The 22,953-nt window shown below is 54.0% G+C and overlaps 1 protein-coding gene across 2 annotated transcripts in view; it reads left to right on the forward strand.

Annotated features, from left to right (window-relative positions):
• Positions 1-20,887, forward strand: part of MVB12B (multivesicular body subunit 12B) — a 194,129-nt gene extending 173,242 nt beyond the window's left edge. For both annotated transcript variants that reach the window (XM_040225144.1, XM_040225145.1), the window contains exon 10: positions 17,594-20,887. In XM_040225144.1, coding sequence (XP_040081078.1) covers positions 17,594-17,680 — 87 coding nt within the window. In that variant the 3' untranslated portion in view covers positions 17,681-20,887. The remainder of the gene's footprint in view (positions 1-17,593) is intronic.
• The last annotated feature ends 2,066 nt before the right edge of the window (positions 20,888-22,953 follow it).

Here is a 22,953-nt window from a genome sequence, read left to right on the forward strand (position 1 = left end):
GCACCGTCCCCTTGCGCATCCTGAACGCACCCCCCGACCCAGATCTCTCCCGGGATTCGCAAGCAGCAGGGAGAGCCTGGCGTCTGTGGGGGCTGTTTTGTGAGGGGCAGGCTCTCCCCTCCCTTATCCCTACATGCCCCCGGGGGGAGGTGGTGTCACCCTGCCACACAGCAGAAATGTGGGTCCCAGGTGGTCCTGGCTGTAGAGGAAATGGGGGTGCTTGCCCCAAAGCAGCCCGTCTAAGAATGGTGTGGGCCTGCTTGCCCCGCTGCCGGCCTTACCGTCACCCACCTGCCCTGTCTGGGGATGCTGTCACCACCATTTGGCCTCAGGGACAAGTCACCCCCTGAACCAGCCCCGTCGCTCTGTCGGTCTTAAGCTTGGTGATTTGGGACCAGAGAGGACACCTGTCCCCAGGTGTCCCCCTCGCCCAGAGCAGGGACCCACCGGACTCCAGCCTGCCACTTCTAGGAGTAACAAGTGCAGGGAGATGGGTGTCGGCCCCCAGCAGCAGGTGGCACTGCTCCTCCAGCTCCCCTACCGTGGAATCTGACCACCCCAAGGAGAGGGTGCCACCTGGCCTTGTCAGCAGGAAGGTGGCACAAGGCTCCCTGGCAGTGTGGACCAGAGCCATCCGCCGCTGTGTGCACACTGATGTTTGTGGGCTGTGCGGACCGCGGAGGAGACATGGCGTAGTGGAGGGACACAGTTTATGAGTCCAGCCTCCCCCGCCCCAACCCTGCCCCAGATAGCATGCCAAATCCGCCACCTATGCTGACCCTGGAGCAGGTCCCCTGGCCTCCCCATCCTCAGGGTGGCGTGCAGGCCCAGGGATCCCACCACGGCTGTGGCGCCCACAGGAGGCCCTCCGCAGGCGTGGTGACACAAGGCTGCGTTTCATGAATGGCCCCCAAAGAAGGTCACAATTATAAAGTCAGTGGCCGTGCCTCCCGCCGCGTTTGGGGGGAATTCTTTAGGTGCTTGCAGGTGGTGTGGGCTGTTGAAGTGAATGAAGCCGAGGTGAGTAAACCAGTTCCCACTTTGAAGGCTGTCACTCTCCAGGCTCCAGCAGCCACATCCCCTGCCGTCCACGTCTACCTTCGGCTTGGGGCAGGGGCTTTGCCACGTAAATTACCCCTTAAGTCAGGAGAGCATGTTTTTGCTCACCCTCTCTGGGCCACGGGAGGTGACCAGAGACCAGCCAGCAGCAGCTGTCGGGGCGAGCAGGGGGCGGGGCAGGGGGGGTGTTGCAGGGGTCCCTTCTGGCCCTGACCTGGCCCCCGTGCCCCAGGCAGCAGTTGTTGGGCTCTGCAGGAGGGCGGCGGGAGTCCCTGGAGGGCTGCATCCAGTGTGAAGCCCTTATCGTCCTCCCTGTTGCCCAGACAAAAGGTTCTCTCCATTCAAGAGTCGGGAAAAGTGTAATTTTGCAGCCGACCCGGTGATGAAGCGTCTTCTCACAGCGCCAGGAGATGGGCATATAAATATTCTCTGTCTCTGCCGCTCTTTATTTCCCTTGTAAGCAGGCGCCCCATCCCTCCCTCTGATGGATGCCCCTCGCAGCCAGCCCGGGAGCTCCCCAGCTCCTCAGTTCAGCAGCGACTCTCCGGTCTCCTTGCCTCTCCCATAGCCTCCCCCCACCCCCAGCCCCACCTCCCTCACCCACTACCCTGTCCCTTGTCTCCGGAGCGGTGGCCCAGAGACAGTGGCCTCAACCATAGATTCCATGCCATGTGCACAACAACGCAAACCTCTAAAAATAGGAGCCACGGGTTCCTGTGCCTGAAAGGGCAACCCGAGAGCCTCCCAGCTCCATACACAAAGACTTTCCCCACTGTGGCTGCCGCCCTCCCCTGGGAAAGACCACAGCGTTCACCCCCCTTCAGTGGGTACCCCACTCAGAAATGTGGCGAGGAGCGTCATCATTAGCCCAGCACACTCCCTGGTGGAGCAGACGGCCTCCATTTTCACTCGACTTTAAGGCTGAAAGACAAGGGAGAGTCTAATTAGTAAAGGGACTATCTGATATTAATCACTCCCTTAAAATTGACAAGGGAGGCAGTCCATTTAACCACTTAATGGCTACAGGTTTTTATGGGCTGCTGTTTGCAGACGTATTTAATGATGAAGTTATAAATCCAAAGAAGCTTAAAATTTTAATTTTATACCTAAATATTTCCCTTGTTCTCATGTTTGTAGTCAGTCCTCCAGAGTGTAGTCACGTGGAATGTTCCTTAAATGAACATATTTGCTAACTGGCGTGATTTCAGTTTTTAAAACATTGGTTCCAGCAATTAGGCTTTTTTTTTTTCCCAGTTCCCAAATGACTAGAGAAATTCGTCTTGATTATAATTGCTCTTAGCCACGCATATCTAATTTGTGTCTTTTTAAGTGTTAATTAGTAAACAGTTTGAGCTGACATCTTTATGTGTTTGTGTGTTGAAAAATGGGGCTTATTGCTTATTTAGCTTGGGGCTGATTCCACTCGCATTTACGTCACGACACTGAGGTGAAGTTAATGGAAATACATTTGGCATCACGAGGTAAAAAGAATTTTTGGAACCAACTTGTGGACGTCCACTTTGCATGGACTTCTGCAAGCGCTTCCAATATATGAGATTAGAGTGGATTTGGGAGCTGCATGTGCAGGGAGAAAGTGAGGCAGAAGATTTTTGTATCAGTAATGAAATGGCAGAGTCCCAATTTTATAAAAGCAAAATGTTCATATCCCAGTGCAATTGTTCATTCTTCCTACTTTTGGAAAGCTTTCATTGTGCATATTAATGTTAGAAGAATTTTGCAGAGGGCGATGTCACAAAATGCATGATCACTTTGCACCATCTAGTGGTCAGGTGTTAAACTGCAACAGGAAATAAGGTGTCCTTTATCCTTGCGATTCAACATTTTCATCCCCCAGCATCTTTATTTTCTTTCGTTTTCAGTCAGGAAGCTGATATGTTTGGAGAAAGAAATTCGCCTACTTCATTTATTAAATGAAAGTTAGTTAATTAGATAGACGTTAACCTTTCTTATCTATTGTTCTGCTCCCCTTTTTTTATATTGTTTTCAAAGACCCTGTTGTTCAGTCATGCCACTGAAATCTTACAGAGCTATCACACTAAAATGAGATCATTTCAGCCAAAAACAAAGGAACCTAATGAATTAGCTTAATGGATAGCCATTCCAAAGGCATAAAAGAAGGGCGGTTATTGTCGTTCAGTCGCTAACTCGAGTCCAACTCTTTGCCACCCCATGGACCACAGCAACGCCTGGCCTCCCTGTCCCTTATCATCTCCTGGAGCTTGCCCAAGTTCATGTCCATTGAATCAGTGATGCCATCCAACCATCTCATTTTCTGCCACCCTCTTCTCCTTTTGCCTTCAACCTTGCCCAGCATCGGGGTCTTTTCCAGTTTGAAATGTGGGAAGTAGCTTGGGCAACCTGCCTCTCATGGACCCTTCAGGAGTCTGACCACAGCTTGGGAACCACTGTTTGATGCCACAGACAAGACTAGTTCTCTCCCCATAAAGTGTGGCAGCCATCGTGGGCAGTTTATCATCTTCAGTATCTACCCTGCCAATCAGAATCAATTTTTTAACATTTAGTGTTTTCTTTCCAAGTGCAAAGGTCATACCTGTTTTTTCAAATGCAAACACGACGGAAACAGGAAAAAGGTGAGGGTCCCCCATGGTCCATTCCTGGGAGAGAAAGACATGCCCACACCCAACAAGCATCACGTGTTCAGTACTGGACATGCGCTCCTGTAGCTTGCTTTCACACGACTAGTATCTCTTGCACAACCTTCTGCGTCATCACACACAGGTCTGCCCCGCTCTTTTTGATGATTACACGTGGCTCCCTTTTATGACTGTGTCATGACTTATTTAAGCAATCCACTATTGACTGACTCTTGAGTTGTTTCCAACTATTCCCTATTACACTGCTGCAGTATATTTCCTTGAACATGTCTTTGCTCCCCTGGGTCCTTCTTTAGAAGAATGCATAGTATTACCATTTTGCTTTCCAAAAAGAGAGTGCCCCTTTAAACCCCCCTGCCCGCCCCCATCCTGGGGTGTGTGTGGGGGTACCTGTTTCCCACACCCTCACTATAAGCATCACGGGTATTTAAAGGTGGACATCTTTTCATATATTTATCAGCCATTTGTATACTTCTTTTGTGAATCTATTCTGTGTGTGCCCTTTGCCCAGTTTTTTCTATTGGCTTAGTGTTTTTCATTCATTTTTTAAGTTTTTTATGTTCTTTGTAACAACCTTCTTTCTGTCCTGTGTTCACACACACACACACACACTTTAACCAGTGGCTTTTCACCTTGTTAAAGATGTGTTTTGCTGTACAATAGTTTTTAATTTTTCATGGGCAATCTTGACTTTAATGTTTTGTTTTTGGTTTCATGTCATACTTAAGATTCCTATTTTCTCATAGCCTTTTGTGTTTTAATATCTTACAGTATTAAACAGTTTTCAACTATTTGATCCATCTGAAGTTTATTAGAACGTAAAAACTAGAACCAGCTTCATTTTATCCTAAGCCGTTAACCAGTTTTCTGATCATTGTTTACTTTCTTCAGTCATTTTAAGTGTTACTCTTATCATATAGTTCCATCTGTAAGTGGACCAATGGACATTTTTCTTGACACTCATCTCTGTTCTTTTTGTATGATTACCACACTGCTTTGACTCTGATAGCTTTATAATAAGCTTTAATATATGATAAGCTTAGTTCTTCCTTCTCCCCCCACCCCAGATTTTTCTAATTATAGTCACTTGATTATTCTTCCAGCTGAACTTTAGACTCTTTTCAGGGGGAGGAACTCCACTCTAGATGTTTATTATTGACTGCACTGAGCATGTAGGTTAATAGATGTTTGGTGAAGAGTCTCCACCTGGGGCTTTGTGTCTGTCGCTCAGCAGGGTAGAAGGGTGTTCTTTGCAGAGAGTCTGCACACTTCTTTGTAGGTTATTGCTAAGTGTTTGATGTTTTTGTGGTTCTCATGAGTAGGGTCTTTTTTTCCATTATATTTCCTGTCATTTTTTTGTATCAAAGAGCCGTTGACATTTGTATTTTATTTTAGGGGCTGGCTCTCTCACTGGCTTCTACTTCTGATGGTTTTCAGTTGCTTTCCTTTGGTTACGCAGGCCGGCGTTAATGTCGTCTGCAAACGCTGACGCCGCCGCCTCCTGCCCCCTTCCTGAACCTTCATCCAGCACTGCGGCTGGAACGATCAGGTCACTGGGCCTCCTTGTCTGAACGGAAATTTCTAGTTTCAATACTCACCCACAATGCTGCATTTTGGCTTGCTATATATAGGCATCATTTTTTTTTATCATGTTAAAGAATTAGCCATCTATTTCTATTTTCCTAAGTGTTTTTATCAGGAATGGATAGTAGCTTTTGATAAATGTCTTTTAATCATCCATTGAGATGATCATATTTTTTTCTCTGTGGGCTTATTAATATCGTAATTATATTAATAGAGTTCCTAATTCTGGGCGTCTGAGTCCCCTCCCCACCCCACCCTCTCTGGTTCTATCAGTAGCAGGGCCGCGAAGTGCCAGCCTCCGCCCAGGTCTCCAGGTTGCTCGCGCAGCAGCCCAGGGCATTCAGCATACAGATAAGCGAGCCAGGCTGAGCCCTTGGAAATGAACCTGAGGCAGAGCTGATGTTTGACAGAATTATCTGCCCTGGATACCGTCATGAGTTATACCTGGCTCATGCAGAATAGAGGTCAAGGTGAATTAATTGGTCTTTTGAAAGTTCATCCTAAAAGGATTTTTCTGTCCTTTTCTTGTGGTTTGGGGAACTCTCATCCCCCAAGTTTTAAAGTAATACCCCATACACCCCAGGGACTTCCCTGGCAGCCCAGTGGTTAAGACTCTGTGCTTCCGTTGCAGGGGGTGGGGCGTGAGTTCGATCCCTGGTCAGGGAACTAAGACCCCACATGCTGCACAACGTGGCCAAGAAAATAGTTAATACCCCCCCAAAATAGTAACACCCCCCCAAACTGAACTCTTAGAAGGTTGCCTGACATGTAGGTAAAAGATGAGCATAAAGATGACGAATGAGGAGGGCATCTTCCTGTAGTGATCACACAGCTGCTTTTTCACTCAGAAGTCAGTGTCAGAAAGCAGCATTGTTCCAGATATTTTCCAGAAATAACCTGGGAGAGGGAAAATACAAATGCCCATTTTTTAGGTGATATTTAGATGAATTCTGAAATGCCGATCCACTGAGGGGCTGGCCCTGTGGCTGTTTGTTGGTGCAGAACCAGCGTTTAGTTGGCCACAAAGGTATCTGTCAGCCCCCAGCCTTGCCCAGAGCCCCACGCAGACGACGCTGGTTGACACACAGGTGCCCACCAGGCCCCCAGCCCCACGGCACGGCAGGGGGTCTGGAGAAGCAGAGCTCGTTAATACTCACACAGAGATCGAAGTCCCACCGTAGAATGCACGTTCCCCCATTTTCCTTAACATGCCTGGCCTTCTCGGTCTGTACTTCATTTTCCTACTTTTAGGCATCATGAGTACAAGAGATATTTCTTGCTTACTCTGTCCCTATCAGTCCACACAAAATGCAGTCATGGTGATAAAATGGCAGAACACTCTGGTTGGGTGATTTATAGGGAGTGGTGGGGACTGTGCAAATTGGAAAAGCCGTGTGTTTCTAGAGGGGGCTGCCTCCATTCACCCGTGTGAGGCTCATGGTCGAGGTGCGAGAGTCAAGGTCTGGAATTGCCGTAGCCCCCTATTTTTTTTTTTAATAAAACCTGGAAAATGTTGGCATTTTATGCCAAGTCTCTCAGCTTTCCCACGTTTATGACTATTTTAAAACACCACACAGGCCAGCAGCATATGAGCCTCCAGCTTGCACATGTCTGAGCATGAAGATACAAATCACATCTATACATATACCGTCACCATTCATGGTGGGGGGGTAGGGGGGCAGTGGTGGCAATGTGGATGAACCCTGGGATCAGCACTTTGCCTCCATGAGTTAAACACCCCAGGATAGGGGCCATGACACCATCAGCCCAGAGGCCATGGGAATGCAGAGGACCCAAGGCTGGACCGACACACCGCTGCTTCCACAAAAGACTGAGAACCCAGATGACCTCCCCATTGTCTGAGAAATGAGTGCCCAAGCTAGCTGTCTGCTCTGCACTGAGCTGCCCCTCACTCACCCATCCACCCACTCACCTCTCACACCTTGTACCATCTGTCCATCCATCTATCATTCGTTCATTAATTCACCTCTTCCGGGCCACAGCCTCTACCAGACTCTGGAGCTACAGAAACGGCCGAGCCCCCAACCTAGCCTTGCACTTAAGGAGGAAATGGACAGTGATGTGGGGCCCTGGAGGCCAGTAATTAATCGTCCCCAGAGGAGGACAAATGCCCCAGGGAGGAGTAGCCTTCCCAAAGGCACCAAGGCATGGTGCTTGAAGGGAGGCGGGGTCGGGGGTGGGATCTGAGAAGCCATGCTTGGGGACAGGTCTGTGCAGGAAGCTTCCACACCTCCCTCCTGGGAGTGGAGCTCTGCCCCGGGTGGGGACTTGGGAGGCACTTCGCCACTCTGTGCTCCATCAGATCCTAGGTGGAGATGCTCCTGAGCAAGGGTGTCCTGCCCTGAGTGGGGGGCTCTCCCAGCACTGAGCCCAGGGCGGCAGGCCGTGAAGGGTGCAAGTGGGAGCTGCCATCCCCTCCCGGGAGCCCCAGGCCTAGGGCAGGAAAGGGAAGAGAGTGCTGACAGGCATTGATGAAGATGACCTGGGTGCCCCGGAGTCAGAAGACACAGGGGCTGACTCTGCACGTGGTCTCAGTCCCCTGCAGCCACGCCGGGCACGGTGCCCAGACAGACGTGGTCCCTGCCCCTGGAGCAGGGGCATCTCAGAGGGCAGCTTTTCCAGCCCCTCATTTAGGGTGAGACCGAGCAGCGGGACTGGGTGGGGCTCAGGGTTTCTGACTCTGGAATTGCTGCTTGTGGGTTAGCGCCGGGGAACCTGAGGGCAGTGCAGAAGAGGCTTCCCAGAAGGTTCACGCCGACCCCTCTGGGGGCTTGTCGTGGGACCTGCCTGCTTCCCGACCCGGTGGCCTCACTCAGGACAGTCACCCATCATCAGAAGAGCGGTGGTACCAGCTTCACTGGCAGAGAGGATTCTGTCCCCGACCCTGACTGGGGACCCAGCAGCTCCTGCCCCTCCCGTCCCCTTACAAGTGGCCACACTTGTGACCAAGGGCTCGTGGGCTGTGATCCAGGAGCCCTGACCTCCAGGCCCAGCTGTGGACTCTCAGCAGCTGAGGGGTGAACAAGGCACCGCCCCAGCTCTGGGGGATTCTAGGACCCCCTCCAGGTCTGGGGGGGCCCGTCTTGGCTGCCCCATGTCCCCTAAGCCCCAGTCTGCATGTGACAGCCTTTCCTTAGAGCCCTTCTATGGGCTTCTCAGCCTGGGGCCTTCCCCTTTAACCCAGGCTTTCGGATGTCTCTCTAGAACCGTAATCCAAGTGTGAAACGAGACTCCTGTGGCAAAATGGGGAGACCCAGACTCGTCCCTGGGCCTCTGGGCCTCCCTGGCCCTTTCTACAGCTCGAAGGGGTGGACGTGTATTCACATCAGCTGGAGGGGCCCTCCCAGCACACAGAGGCCTGCTCCGTGGGCCGTGGGGGCCCTCAGGGCCCACTGCTCACAGGGGCACCTGCCCCTTCCCTCCCCTGGGGATGGGGGCCGAGATCCAGCAGCCAGGCTTCAGGAAAGAGATGGGAGGACACGAGCCCTCATGTAGGGAGAGGAAGCTTCCAGAGCTGGAATTCCCCAAGGGTCTGAACCAGGCATCGAGGGTGGCAGGTATCGTGTCCTGGCCCCCCAGGCTGGGCAGGTGCCAGGACAGGCTCCAGGAGAGGCAGGCTGGGGGCCGGTGGGGCCACCCACCACCGCGTGCCCCAGGCACCCTCACAACTGTGGCTCCAGCCCCAAATCAGGCTTGGCATTGGCCGGCGTCTTGCTCCTTCACTCCCCCGGCCTGTCTTCACCCTGCCAGGCCTCTGAGGCCCAGCCTGGGCTCCTTCAGGCCTGCTCCTGCCGCCATCCTGCCAGGCCCTTCTGTGACCCCACCTTCCCCCCCATCTCAGAAGCCCACCCGTGTAAGTGGTGAGTACAGACCCCTGTCCTGAGGCCAGGTCCCTGCCCCTGGCACCCTTGGGGCCTTGTCCAGCCCCCGGGGACCTTGGGAAGTCTGATCCTCCCCTGAGCTTCAGCTCCCACGTCTCAAAATTCAGGTTCTAAAAACAGCCCCTTACTGCCGCCTCTCCTCTGGAGCCCTCCCTGGGTCTCGTAACCATCACATCGACGCCTGTCTAACCATTGAAATCACTTTAGTGCTTTTAAAAAAAGCACTGATGCCTGCCCCGCCCACCAGTTAAACCAGAACCACCCTCACCCCGCCCGCTGCCCGGCAGGGCCCAGGTTCAAACCCTTGACTCTCCGATGCAACCCTTGACTCTGACGGAGGACCGGGTTTTCACGTTCAAGGTGCTTTCACAGTTGTCGCGGGTGATTCTCACTTCTGCGCGAGTGGATGCGGGCTTGTTCCCCCACCCCCACCCCTTTCTGCCTCGAGGCTGAGGCAGGGTGCCTTTGGCTCCACAGTGTGGCCTCCCAAGGCCAGGATGTTGGCCTCACTGTGACAAAACCTCTCGGAATCTGGGAATTGAGCGCCGTGGCTTAAGAGTTGTCATGGTGGCCCTTGTCCACCAGAGGGCGCTGTGGCTGGGGGCGCTGCTCCGCGGGGGTCTCAGCTCTGTGAACCAAAATGCTTTTTAATTGAAAAATTTTTTTAATTCAAAAAGGATTTGCTGTTTGTGCGCGAGTGCAGGTCCTCCTTATGCAGGAGACTTAATGTCTTGAGTAAACAGATCCGGGCCCAAATCCACCTTCAAAGGTACTCACTGTTTGCCCAAGGGAGCGAAAGGGCTTCCAGAAGCGGCCTAGTCTCTTGGGCAAACACTCGGGGCCAGCCCGTCCCGGGCAGGGGACAGCGTCTGTGGGAAGGGTTATCCGCGGCCTAAGGGGGATTATGGCGGGGGGACATATGTTGAAATTTCATTTGGGGAGTTAAGAGAAAACAAGAGGTGGGGGAGCAGTGCTTTTCTCCAGCCAAGATGACCTAAAAAGGGAAAAATCTCAAGGGCAGGGGCGGGGTGGCAGTGGGGGTGGGGTGCAGGCTGTGCAGCGGGTCCCTGGCCCTCTCTGGGGGCGGGGAGACGGTGGCATACTCGGCCCTGAGTCAGGAGAAGGTGGCTGTGTACCCCTGATTTACCCACCAAGACATGCCCACATCCCCTCACCCCAGAGAGTGAAAGAAGCAAGAATTTAGTTTATCCTTGAAGGCTCTTCTACACCACCAGCCCGCCCCCCACCACCCAGGGACCCTGTCCTTTCCTGGCCACAAAGACCGGCCTCCCAACCACCTACCCCTCAATGCAATTCGACCCCAGCCCGCCTGCACCCTCTTGTCCCCACTGCCCCATGCCCTCAGAAAGTACCCTTTCTGGGCCTACCCCTGGCAGCATCCAAGTCTCTGGGCCTGGCCCCTGGGCCCCTGGGCCCCTGGCTGTGGATGTCTGGGGGCCCGTGCCTCCGTCCCCTTTCACGCACCCTCTGTGGCCAGCTGGCCCCCAGCAAACTCAGGCGGCTTCCCTGCCCTGGGCATTCCTGCCACCTGGGAGCCGGGCACAGCAGGCGCTGGAGGGTAGAGGTGACCCAGCCCACAGCTGGTGGTGCCACCCCAGCAGGCTGACACTGGGCTGGCTCCCTCACTCAAGTGCCTCCCCTCGGCTGTACCCCAAGCAAGGCCTCAGAGCAGCCCAAGTGGAGACCCCACCACCACCACCACGAGCCTCCTCCCCACAGCCCCCATTCCCTCCTCAGTGCCCCCCTCAGCCCTAAAGTCTCTGGCCCTTCCTCTCTGCCCCTCCCGTCCACTCCCACATCCCGCTGGTGCGGCCACAGAACCGACCCGCAGCATCGGGTCACCGGGGAGCTGGCTGACGAGGTGGAATCTCTGGCCACTCCCTGGACCTGCTGAGGCAGAACCTGTGTGTGCTACAGGCTGACCAGCCTGCTGCTCTCAGTCTGGGTGCCACCCTCTGTCCACCCCCGAGGAGAGACCACACTCTGCTGTCCATGTCGGCACCGCCCTGGAGCCTTTGCCCACCCAGCCCTGCCCCTGCTGAGGTCACCACGTGTTTTTAGTGACCCCGTCCCGCCCCCGCCCCAGCCTGTGCAGCTCAGGCCAACTGCTGCCCCCTGATCCCCCCGTCCTCCTCCCTGGCCCTGGGTCCATCGCCAGGGCTGGTGTCCTGCCTTCCAGGCCCGCCCTCTTTGTCTTCTGACCCTGTGCACTTTCCTCCAAACATCTCCACACTGTAACTCCAGATACCCTCTGCCCTGAGGGCTCCCACCTCCATCCCTTCATTCCTGGTTCATCCACGTCTCTGCAGCCGGGCAGGCGGCACCCTCGAGTACTCCTCAGGGACCACCCTTGGCCATTGGCAGAAATGCCCTCATGTTCTCCCCCAGGCTGCTCTCTTCCTATTGCCCTTTTGGGTTAAAAGCATCGCAGTCCCGGCGTCCATTCCCTGCCCCTCTTGTAGGGCTCCCTCCTGACCCCAGAGCCCAGCACAGGCAGATGCAGGTGGGTGAGTGGGTGATGGAGGCAGATTGTTTCCTGCCGTGATGCTCCTGAGCAGCCACCAGGTGGCGGTATTGTCCCAAACTTTCCCCGAAGTCCTCCTGGTCTGAGGCTGCACCGCTCCTCCAGCTTCCTGGAGCTGGAGTGCCCGGACCATGGCCGGAGCCTGGGTCATTAGCAGCAAAGTGGGGCCGCGTTGATGTCTTCTCTTACGTAGCCAACAAATGTACAGTGAGTGCTTGCCTGGTGCTGGGGCAGGCGGGCCCTTAACCTGCCGTACCTCATTCCACCCTCAAAGAGGGTCCCGGGAGTAGAGATCGTCACCCCCACCTTCTTTATTGAAGTATAAAAGGCATATTGGCTTCAGGTGTACAACATGTTTCGATAGTTGTATACATTGCAAAGCAATTATCATAATAAATATAGTTACCATCTTTTATCTTACATAGTAACAACTGTTTTCTGATGAGAATGTTTAAAATTTAGTAACTACCAAAATATGAATTGCAGTGTTGATATCTATATTCATGATGCTGTGCAGTATATCTTCAGGACATAATCACTCTGTAACTGGAAGTCTGTGCCTTTGCACCCCCTTCTCCCGGTTCACCCACCGCACCCCGCCTCTGGCGTCTGCTCTGCCCAGTGAGCTTGGTCTTGTGTCCTGGGTTCCACATATAATTGAGATCTCCAGCTGTTTGTCTTTCTGTGTCTGAATGACTTCATTTAGCACAACGCCCTCAAGATCCATCCACGTGGTTACAAATGACAAGATTTGATTCTTTTTTTATTCTTTAAACTTTGGTACTGAGTAGAGTTGAGTTACAGTGTGGGGTTCGTTTCAGGTGTGCAGCAAAGCAATTCCGTTTTTTACACAGATACACGCACACATATAGATACACCTTTCTCAGGTTCTTTTCCCTTATAGGTTACTATAAAATAATAAAATATTGAGTATAGTTCTCTATGCTATACAGTCGGTCCTTGTTGGTCATCTGCTGTATATACAGTGGTGTATATTGGTTAATCCCCAACTCCTAATGTACCCCTACCCCCTGCTTCCCCTTTGGTAGCCACACGTCTCTTTTCTGTGTCTGTGGGTCTACTTCTGTTCTGTATACTAAATTCATTTGTGTCCCTCCCTTTAGATTCCACATATAAGTGATATCCGTGATGTTTGCTTTTGTCTGATTTACTTCATTTAGTACGGTAAGCTCTAGATCCACCCATGTTGCTGCAGATGGCATTCTTTCTTTTTATAGTTGAGTAGCATTCCGTTGTGTAGATATAGGCAAAATTACTGGAGTGCGTTGCCATTCCTTTCTCCAGGGGATCTTCCCAACCCAGGGATCGAACCCAGGTCTCCTGCATTGCAGGCAGACTCTTTACAATCTGAGCCACCAGGTATGCCCATACACATATATATGTGATATATATATATATATATATATATATATATCACATTTTCTTTATCCATTCCTCTGTTGATGGACATTTAGGTTGCTTCCATGTCCTGGTTATTATAAAGAGTGCTGCAGTAAACATTGCTGCTACTGCTGCTAAGTCGCTTCAGTCATGTCCAACTCTGTGCGACCCCATAGACGGCAGCCCACCAGGCTTCCCCGTCCCTGGGATTCTCCAGGCAAGAACACTGGAGTGGGTTGCCATTTCCTTCTCCAGTGCATGAAAGTGAAAAGTGAAAGTGAAGTCGATCCAGTCGTGTCCGACTCTAGCGACCCCATGGACTGCAGCCCACCAGGCTCCTCCGTCCATGGGATTTTCCAGGCAAGAGTACTGGAGTGGGGTGCCATTGCCTTCTCTGAGTGAACATTGGGGTACATGTATTTTTTCAAATGATTTTCTCCAGATATACATCTTCTTTAAAGGGATGTCTGTTTAGATCTTCTGCCCGTTTTTTGATTGGGCTGCTTGTCTTTTTATATTGAGCTGTATGAGCTGTTTGTATTAATATATTTTGGAGATTAATACCTTGTCAGTCGCATCATTTACAAATATTTTCTCCAATTCAATAGGTTGTTTGTGGTTGTTTTGCTTTGCAAAAGCCTTTGAGTTTAATTAGGTCCCATTTGTTTTTTGTTGGTTGGTTGGTTGGTTTTTACTTTCATTCCTCTAGGAGACAGATCCAAAAAGAAATTGGTATGGTTTATGTCAAAAAGTGTTCTGCCTATGTTTTCCTCTTGGAGTTTTATAGTATCTTGTGTTCGCATTTAGGCCTTTAATCCACTTTGAGTTTATTTTTTGTGTATAATGTTAGAGAATGTTCTAATTGTATTCTTTTACATGTAGCTGTCCAGTTTTCCCAGCATCACTTATTGAAGAGATTGTCTTTTCTCTATTGTATGTTCTTTCTTCCTTTGTTGTTGATTAATTGACCATAATTATGTGGGTTTGTTTCTGAGCTTCCTATCCTGTTCCCGTGATCTGTATTTGTTTTTATGCCAGTACCATACTGTTTTAATTACTGTAGCTTTGTAGTGTAGCCTGAAGTCAAGGAGTCTGATTCCTCCAGCTTCATTTTTCTTTCTCAAGGTTGCTTTGGCTATTCAGAGCCTTTGTGTTTCCCTACAAATTAAATTTTTTTTTTGTTCTAGTGCTGTGAAAAATGCCATTGGCGTTGAATCTGTAGACTTTCTTGGGTAACACAGTCCTTTGACAATATTGATTCTTCCAATCCAAGAATGTAGTATAACTTGCCATCTATCTGTGTCATCTTCCATTTTTCATCAGCATCTTATAGTTTTTGGACTCCAGATCTTTTGTCTCCTTAGGTGGGTTTATTCCTAGGTAGTTTATTCTTTTGGATGCAATGGTAAATAGGATTTTCCTTAATTTCTCTTTCTGATATTTCATTTTTAGTATATAGAAATGCAGAAGATTTCTGCATGTGAATTTTGTACCCTGCAACTTTACTGAATTCACTGATGGGCTCTAGTAGTCTTCTGTTAGTGTCTTTAGGATTTTCTGTTAGGATGTATAGTAACATGCCATCAAAATGGTGACAGCTTTACTCTTTTTTTTTTTTTTCCAATTTGGATTCCCTTTCTTTTTATTCTCTGATTAATGACCATGCCTCGGACTTCCAAAACTATGTTGAATAAAAGTGGCAAGAGTGGACATCCTTGTCTTATTCCTGATTTTAGAGGAAATGCTTTCTGCTTTTCACCATTGAGTATGCTGTTTTAATAACTGTGGGCTTGTCATATATGTCCTTTATTATACTGACAGTGGGTTCCCTTTATGCCCACTTTCTGGAAAATTTTTACCATAAATCAATATTGAGTTTTATCAAAAGCCTTTTCTGCATCTACTGAGATGATCATATGGATTTACTCTTCAGTTTGTTAATGTGATGTATCACATTGATTGATTTACAGGGTTTTTTTTTAATGGCATTACTTAAAAGATAGTTTTTATTCCCTGAAATAAACCCACTTGATCATGGTATATGATCCTTTTAATGTATCGTTGGATTCAGTTTACTAGTATTTTGTTGAGGATTTTTGCATCAGTGGTCATCAGTGATATTAGCCTGTAATTTTCTTTTTTGTGGTATCTTTGTCTGATTTAGGTACAAGGATGATGGTGGCTTCATAGAATGAGCTTGGGAGTGTTCCTTCTTCTGCAATACTTTGGAATAGTTTGAGAAGGACAGGTGTCAGCTCTTCTCTCAGTGTGTGATAGAGTTCGCCGGTGAAGCCATCTGATCCTGAACTTCTGTTTGTTGGGAGTTTTGTAATCAGAGATTCCGTTTCAGTGCTTGTAGTTGGTCTGCTCAGATTTTCTGCCTGGCTCAGTCTTGGGAGACATACCTTTCTAAGAATCTGTCCTTTTCTTCTAGGCTGTCCAATTTTATTGGCATAGAGTTGCCTGTAGTGGCCCCTCATGGTCCTTTGTTTTTCTGTGGTGTCCCCTTGTAACTTCTTTTTCATTTCTGATTTTATTGATTTGGACCCTCTGCCTTTTTTTTTTTTTTTTCCTTGATGATTCTGGCTGAAGGTTTATCCATTTTGCTTTTTTTTTTTTTTCTTCAAAGAACCAGATTTTAGTTTCATGAAGATTTCCTATTTTTTTATGGCTGAGGAATATCCTGTGTATGTACCACATTTTCTGTATCCATTCACCCATCGCTTAGGTCGTTTCTGTATCTTGACTGTTGTGGATAATGCTGCAGCGAACACCGGGTTCCCTTTTCCCCACATCCGCACCCACACTTGTTATTTCTTAATAACATGAAATTGTTATTATAAAAGAGATGAATTCACTGAGGTTCAGAGGCGAAAAGACCCAGCTGTCACCCTGCAATGTCAAGCCCTTCCCTCCCCACCCCTGCTGCGTGTAGGGGGCACAGACCTGTCACTGGCGTCCCCTGGCCCCTTTGGCTGCTCACACGGGGCGGCTGGGGCCCACCCAGACCTCGCCCCCACACCCAGCGCCAGCTGCCCCTCTGTCCCGGGTCAGTCTGTGGGCCATCGGCAGGAGGCCAAGGGCGAAGTGCTCATTCTCCCCACCCTTTCCCCCGGGAGGAATAAACCCCTCCAGCATCCTCTGCTCCCCCTCATTCCCAAGTGACCCCCAACACCCCTCAGCTGAACTCCCTCAGCTCAGCACAGCCCCTGGAAGGGCCTCGTAGCTGCAGGCAGCTCACTTTGGGGCCCAGGGACCATTTGGAGCCCACAGCTGCAGCACCTCACTGGGTGGGCACCCAGTGGTCAAGCCCTCCGCCCTTGCTGGGACGGTTCCATGCCATCCTGGCAGCTCCCCAAGCTGGGTCCCCGAGAGGGCAGCTTCAGGCAGAGGCTGAGTCCAGCCAGGTGGTTCGATTCTGCTCTGCTTTAGGTAGGGGAGCCCTTCCTTAGGGCAATTCTAGTGCTGAAAAGTTTTTGAAAGTGTTATTTTAATGACCACTGATCTGATCTAAGCAACTCATTCCTAAGACCCAGGGTCCCACGTGGCTGCTGCCCGTGGTGTCCAGGCGCTTCTCACAGCCCATTCACAGTCCCGCAGCCCACCAGCCTGTCTGCCCAGCGGACGCTCCCCACCTGCGTCCCCTCTTCTTGCCCGGCATACCTGCCCCACATTTGGGTCTAGAAATCCCCACTGGCCATCAGGGTGAACCACGGGTGTTCCCCCTCCTCTGAATTTCCACCAGACTTGGAGCCCATCATCTGTCACTTCCATGACCCGGGTCAGGTGGGTAGGCCTGGGTCTCCAGCGTGAGAACTGAACCCAGGTTCAGGCCGGCAGCGGGGCAGGCCGGGCCCAGGTCCACTCCGCTGGTCCTGCCCTGGCCCAGGCTCTCATCACTTACTACGAACTGGTCCCAGGAGCCCAGGGAGGAAGGCGCTGGGGGCATGGGGGTGCCCCGTCCCTGTGGCCCGCGCCACCTGCGGCTTGTCTTCAGCTCAGAGAGCACTGAGCAGGTGGCCGGCCCCAGAGGCTCCCCAAGCCTGCAGCCCACCTGCCTGGCCAGGTGTGGGGTGGCGCCCAGGGCCGTCCCTCCCCATCCACGAGACTCCTCCCGCAGCGGGAGCGGGGGGACCGTCTGCCGGGAGGCGGGAGAGTGCGCGGCACACCGCCTGGCACGCGAGCTGCTGCTGCTGAGGGCTCACATCACCAGGGGAAGGGTGTGCAAGGGTCCAGCCATCACAGACGAGCCAGCCAGCCACCACGCAGCACTAGAGGCATGCCCCCTCCCCCGTGCACTCACACGCACACGGGCACAGCCCATGCCTGCGGTACGTGTGCACGTGCCAAGGGCAGCCCGCCGGTGTCCTCAGGGCCTCCGTCCGGCTTGTCCCCAGCCGTGGGCTGGTTCTCTCCAGTGTCCCCTGCCCTGACTGAGCTTCTCTCCCCCCCCCGACCTCCCGCAGTACGAGTACAGCTTCCGCACGGAGCAGAGTGCCGCGGCCAGGCTCCCGCCCAGCCCCACCCGATGCCAGCAGATCGCCCAGTCCTGAGGGGCTGCCCGCCCGCCCGTGGGGAGACGACACAGCGCCCGAACTACTGAGCGCCCCCTCGCCCGGCCCCTCCCGCCGCCCATCCACACTGCCCTGCTCGGCGCTCCTGGGAGACTCTGGGCAGCTGAGCTGCTGCCTCCTCTGTCATTGGTCGTCGGCTTCCCCGACGTGACGCCCCCCGCCTCCCCGGGGATGCTCTTCCTTAACCTCCACTAACTTCTGTGTGCTGTAGAGGCCAGTGGCTCTTCCCGTATCTGCGTGATGACTAGTCCTCCGACCAACCCTACCCTCCACAGGAGCCGTCTGAGGGCCCTGGACAGTTGTCTGGCCGCCCAGTGATGCCACCGGCTCCCTGCCCTCCTGACTCTGCCACCATGAAGCCATCGCCTCCTCCCAGAAGACCCTGAGGGGCTGGCGGCCTGGCACAGGGCACCCGCTCCCCCACCCCCAGCACTGATGGATCGCCCCGTGGAACAGGTCCCTCACGCCAGGGGCATCGAGTGCCCGAGAACTTCACAGGGACCCTAAGGAAACACGGAGGACGCGGCCGGTGGTGCCCCAGTGGGCCTGGGCCTGGCTCCCCTCTGACTCACCCCTCAGTTCACACACTGGACGCCCTGAGGACGGGGGCTGGCCATCCCGCAGCCACCAGCCCAGAGGGGATTTGCCTGCGGGCAAGGCGGCCAAGTGGCTGGGTGCTTGCGTGGACATGAACTTTGCCACCAGGTCCCCTTGCCCAGCCTCCTCACCATCATCCCCACAAAGGGCTCATCTCCACAGTGCTCACGTGCCAACAACAGCTCCAACCGCCCGGCCCTGCACCCCGACCATCATCACGTGGGTAAAGAGGCTCTGTGAGCCGGTGCCAAGGACGTGGACACGCAGTCGCCAGACTGAAGCCAGAACTGACCTTTCTGCCACGAGGGCCAGTGACCATGCTATCATTCCCCACAGCGCTGGCCGCCCAGCCCAGCTCCCCACATGGGCACCGTGGGAACAGGGCTGTTGTCCTCCCGGGAGGCCCGGTCCTCACCCGGTGGCTGCCTTGTCTGGTCGTGGGACTCTGTCCTAAACTCCCAGAACCTGGTATCTCACACCTTGGAGGTGGTGGGCAGGGGTCATCAGATAGGTGGAGCATTGGATGTGAGCTTTGGCACGTGTCTGGCGTAAGAAAGCAGCCCAGGAGAGGCCCCTCCCCCTGCAGTTCCTCAACTGACACCAGGGAGGCTGGGGTACAGTCAGGAGGGGCAGCCTCTGGCTGAGACACGGGGCCAGGGCAAGACATACCTCACTCAGCCGGCCTCCGCTCCGCCATCTCCAGACCCTCCGCCTTCCCCCGTGGCTGGCCCTTGATCTTTCCCTTCCGATACCTCCTGCTTCCTGTGTGCCACCTCTCCCTGCTGTCCCCAAGACCTGAGGACGTCCCTGGCAGGGCCAGCCTCCCCTGGAACCCGCCAGGGCCCAGGAGGCACAGGTGGAAATTCCTCGGGCAGACCTTTTGGGATGGGTGCTCGCCCGAGACCGAACCGATGACCTGGCCTCAGACGTACCCGCTGAAATGAGCTGGTTGTTCCTGGGAGTCATGGGGTGGGGAGCCCCGAGGGGCCCAGAGAACCTGCGTCTGCTGCTGCTGTCAGGATGGTGGAGCTGGTCCAAAACCAAGAGCGGGGGTGACCCCATTGCTCACCTCTGTCCGGCCGTGTTGGCTCCGTCCCTCAGTCTCTCCTCACACCCCAGCCTTGGGGTCGTCCCGCCAGGTAACACCTGCAGCCTTTCCGCAGCCTTCCTCTGCTGAGAAGCAAGTGTTTTGGCTCCACGGGCCCAAGGAGGTCCAGAAACGGTCACGTGAGATTCCCTGTCAGGGAGCAAGAGGGCCGTGAGGGTGGCTGTTGGGGAAAGGGTCTCCCCTCCACCCCTCAACCAGGCCACCCCCGCCAGCCCCAGCCCACCCCCGGGCCAGGCCGAGAGAGAGGCAGGGTCCAGGGCCGCCAGGAGAAGGCCAGGCCTCCCCCAGCAGGCAGCCCCAGCGTGGGGTCTAACCAGTGACTGGATGGCACCGTGTCTGCAGCTAAAGAGAACGGAGCAGCGACGGTGTTGGAGAAGCCGGCGTCCCCAGTGGGTCTTAGGCGGCTCCTGACCTCTCTTTCCTTCTCAGGGGGGCTGCCCACCCGCGTGGAGGTGAAGCTCGCTCACCGGGAACTGAGCCCCCTCTTCCCCCTTCCTTTCTGGGACGGTGCTTTTCTCCGCAAACCCTCTGGCCACGAGGGGCGGGGAGGCAGGGCTTCTCTCAGAAACACGAAGGGCAGTGACCTCCACCCTTGCCAGAAGGACTCCCCAGAGCACAGCGTCCCCCGCTGCCGCCTCCTCCGTCCCCCAAAAATTCTAAGCCTGTCTCCACAGGCCTTGGAAATGGCACAACGGCGGTAAGGAGCAAGCAGCCAGCCCCAGGTTCACTTCAAATTTGTAACAAGGTTTTTCCCCCACCCCCGAGTCCAGGAACTGACTGTGGCCACAACCTCCTCTCGGAGGGACGGTCAGGACGGCGAGGGGTGGGAGGTGAGGACCAACACGTCCGAAGCGCCTGCTCCTTGCCGGGCACACGGCCGGTACTTGAAGCACATTTTCCTCTGTCATTCCCACCTGCTCCCCCGCAAGAAAACACCAATACCCAGAAGTGGATGCTGGTTCCAGATGAAGATGCTGAGACGCGTCTGCAGGCACAAAGCCGGCAAGCAGCACAGGCGGCCCAGGGCCCGCTCTGCCCCGTCACGAGCACCTGCCTCCGGTGCAGTAATGGGTCTGCGGGCGTGACGGTGTCTCACTGAGCACGGGGCTGCGGGCTGCCCCTCACCGTTCACAGGGAGCCCAGCCTGCAGCTCCCTGGAGCCGGCTGGCGAGCGAGCCTAAAGGTGAGCATGAAAGCCGCGCTCAGCTCCCTGGGCCCTGGAGCGGCCGGGCGCCCACTCTCACCGCAGCTGCCCGCCCCCCACGGGGCGGCTGGCCGTCCTCACCCGTTGGACCCTGCCAGCCAGGCCTGTCACCACCAGGAACCGGGGCCCGGGCGGGCGGCTGGCTGCGCTAGGTTAGGAACAACGTTGTACTGCGTGTATTTATTTGAGGTGACTCTAGTACTTGGCAAAGGGAAGTTTCACTGTGTGATTGTCTTCTTAATATAATTTGTTAAATAAACGTTTGTTTTAACCTTTTCCCGGCTCGCTGCTGTCTCTGAGGCATGGAGACAGGTCCCTCTGGCTCATTCTGGATGCAGGCTGGGCCAGCACCATCCTGGCCTTCCAGCCTTCTAGAAAGAGCTGGTGGGTTTTCTTGCCCCATTTGGATGACCTGGTGACAAGCCAGAAGGATCCTGGAGGAGCGGCAGCCTTCAGGAATGCTCCTGGCGGCAGGAAAATGCCAGTTTCCATAAAAGCATGTGAAGTGCATGTGTATTAATGGGTCTCCAGCAAGGAATGCAGAGGGCGCTTTCATCTCCAGCTCGCCCCGAGCCGTGTCTGGGCCGGGGCGGGGCCGTCTGGCTGCTGGAGCCGGGGTCATACAACCACACGGCTTCAGCACCACTGGTTTTGTCCTGTCCCCTCGCCCACCTGCTGGCAAGAAGCTGCCCCAAACGCCTGGGAGGGGCTGCCAGCCCCAAACATGCACAGGCTCCTTGTGGGACACGGCTGGTCAGGTTACACCATCAGAGCTCTTTGCCTCCTTTATAAAGTGACTTTAGTGGCTCAGAATCTGCCTGCAATGCAGCTCGATCCCTGGGGTCAGGAAAGATCCCCTGAGAAGGGAATGGCAACCCACTCCAGTGTTCTTGCCTGGGAAATCCCATAGAGGAGTCTGATGGGCTACAGCTCATGGCGTCTCAAAGAGTCGGACACAACTGAGCAACTAACACTTTCACTTATGCATCTTGGGGCCAGACAGCTGGGTCTGAGCCATCTACACCTCCAGGCCTATTAACACCAGGCTTGGGTGACCCATAGCTGTCATCTCACTAGAACCGTGAAAATCCCCCAAAAGGTAACGGCACCTCCAGCCCAGGCCCCCATGCCCAGCACCCCTTAGGTCTTTTTCCCACAGTGGGAGAGGGAGAACAGCCCAGAGAACTCTGTGAGAAAGCCATGAATGCCGCTCGGCATGGAGTTCGGAGAGCTGACCTCACGTTCCGGCGCTGCCGCTTCCTGAGCACACAGCTCGGAGCACCCCACGCCTGTCTAAAGGGGCCGTGCCTCCCTCGGCAGCCTCCCCTGGGAGGACGGAATGAGGACTCGCCGGGCAGTCAGCACGGAGACCCAGCGACCTGCCAGCTATCTTTGGGGCCTGGTTCTGTGTTGCCGCCCACCGGATGTGCCGGGTCCCTCCCGGGGCTGCATCACCCAGGAAGTTCAAGTGGTGGATTTGACACCCAGGACACAGAACCTGTTTCCGGAGGGGCCTCCAGCACTGCCCTGGAGAGCCCTGGGAGAAGGCTCTGGGCAGCAAGAAACTGAAGTCCACTCATGACAGCCTGGACCAAGGCGGGCTTTGTGGCCAGACCTGGAGACACTCGGAGCCCAAAGCAGGACGCAGCCAAGCCTCTGAGGGGCCAGAGCCAGGTGGCCCCTCTTTGCCCTCTGTCTTGACACCTGCTTGCTTCTCGTCCTCTCACACCCTGGCCCTCCCTCTCACCTGTTCTGTGCACCAGCATACTTGGCCCATGCACGCTCACACGGCCCTCCATGTTTCCACATTCTCAGTTCAGCAGACCCAGAGACAAGAGTCCCAGGACAGACTGTGATTGGCTGCCTGGGTCAGCTGACCCCTTCTGCTCCTGGCTGCTCTGGCCCTGGTGGGAGGGAGGCTGTGTGACCCCAAAGCGCCTGGAACAGGTGTAGGTTCAGACCCTTGAGAAGCATCTGCTACAGAGAGGGGAAGGCTGTAGGCAGAGGAGTGGGACACCTCCCGGGGTGATGGGGAGCCCTCCACCACCCTGGAACAAGGAGGGAGGACATTGAGGTGGGTGGAGCACCATCCACCCATCCACACATCCGCCCAGCTGCCCAAGCTATGTTATATAGCCACGTGCAGGCCCCAAGCCACGTGCGGGCTCAGCAGTGACTGGCACCATGGACCTCCCTGTCTTGTGGTGCTGATGGTCTAGCCCGTCCCACTCCACCCGCCCCCCGTCCCCCTACTACACACACACATCCCAGCCGTGTCTGTCCTACTCCCCGCACTAACTGGCTTGTTGCTAAAACCCAGGATGCTCCCTGAGCCCCACTCCA

Source organism: Oryx dammah, unplaced genomic scaffold, assembly GCF_014754425.2.
Source record: "Oryx dammah isolate SB20612 unplaced genomic scaffold, SCBI_Odam_1.1 HiC_scaffold_25, whole genome shotgun sequence".
NCBI classification, from domain to species: Eukaryota; Metazoa; Chordata; class Mammalia; order Artiodactyla; family Bovidae; genus Oryx; species Oryx dammah.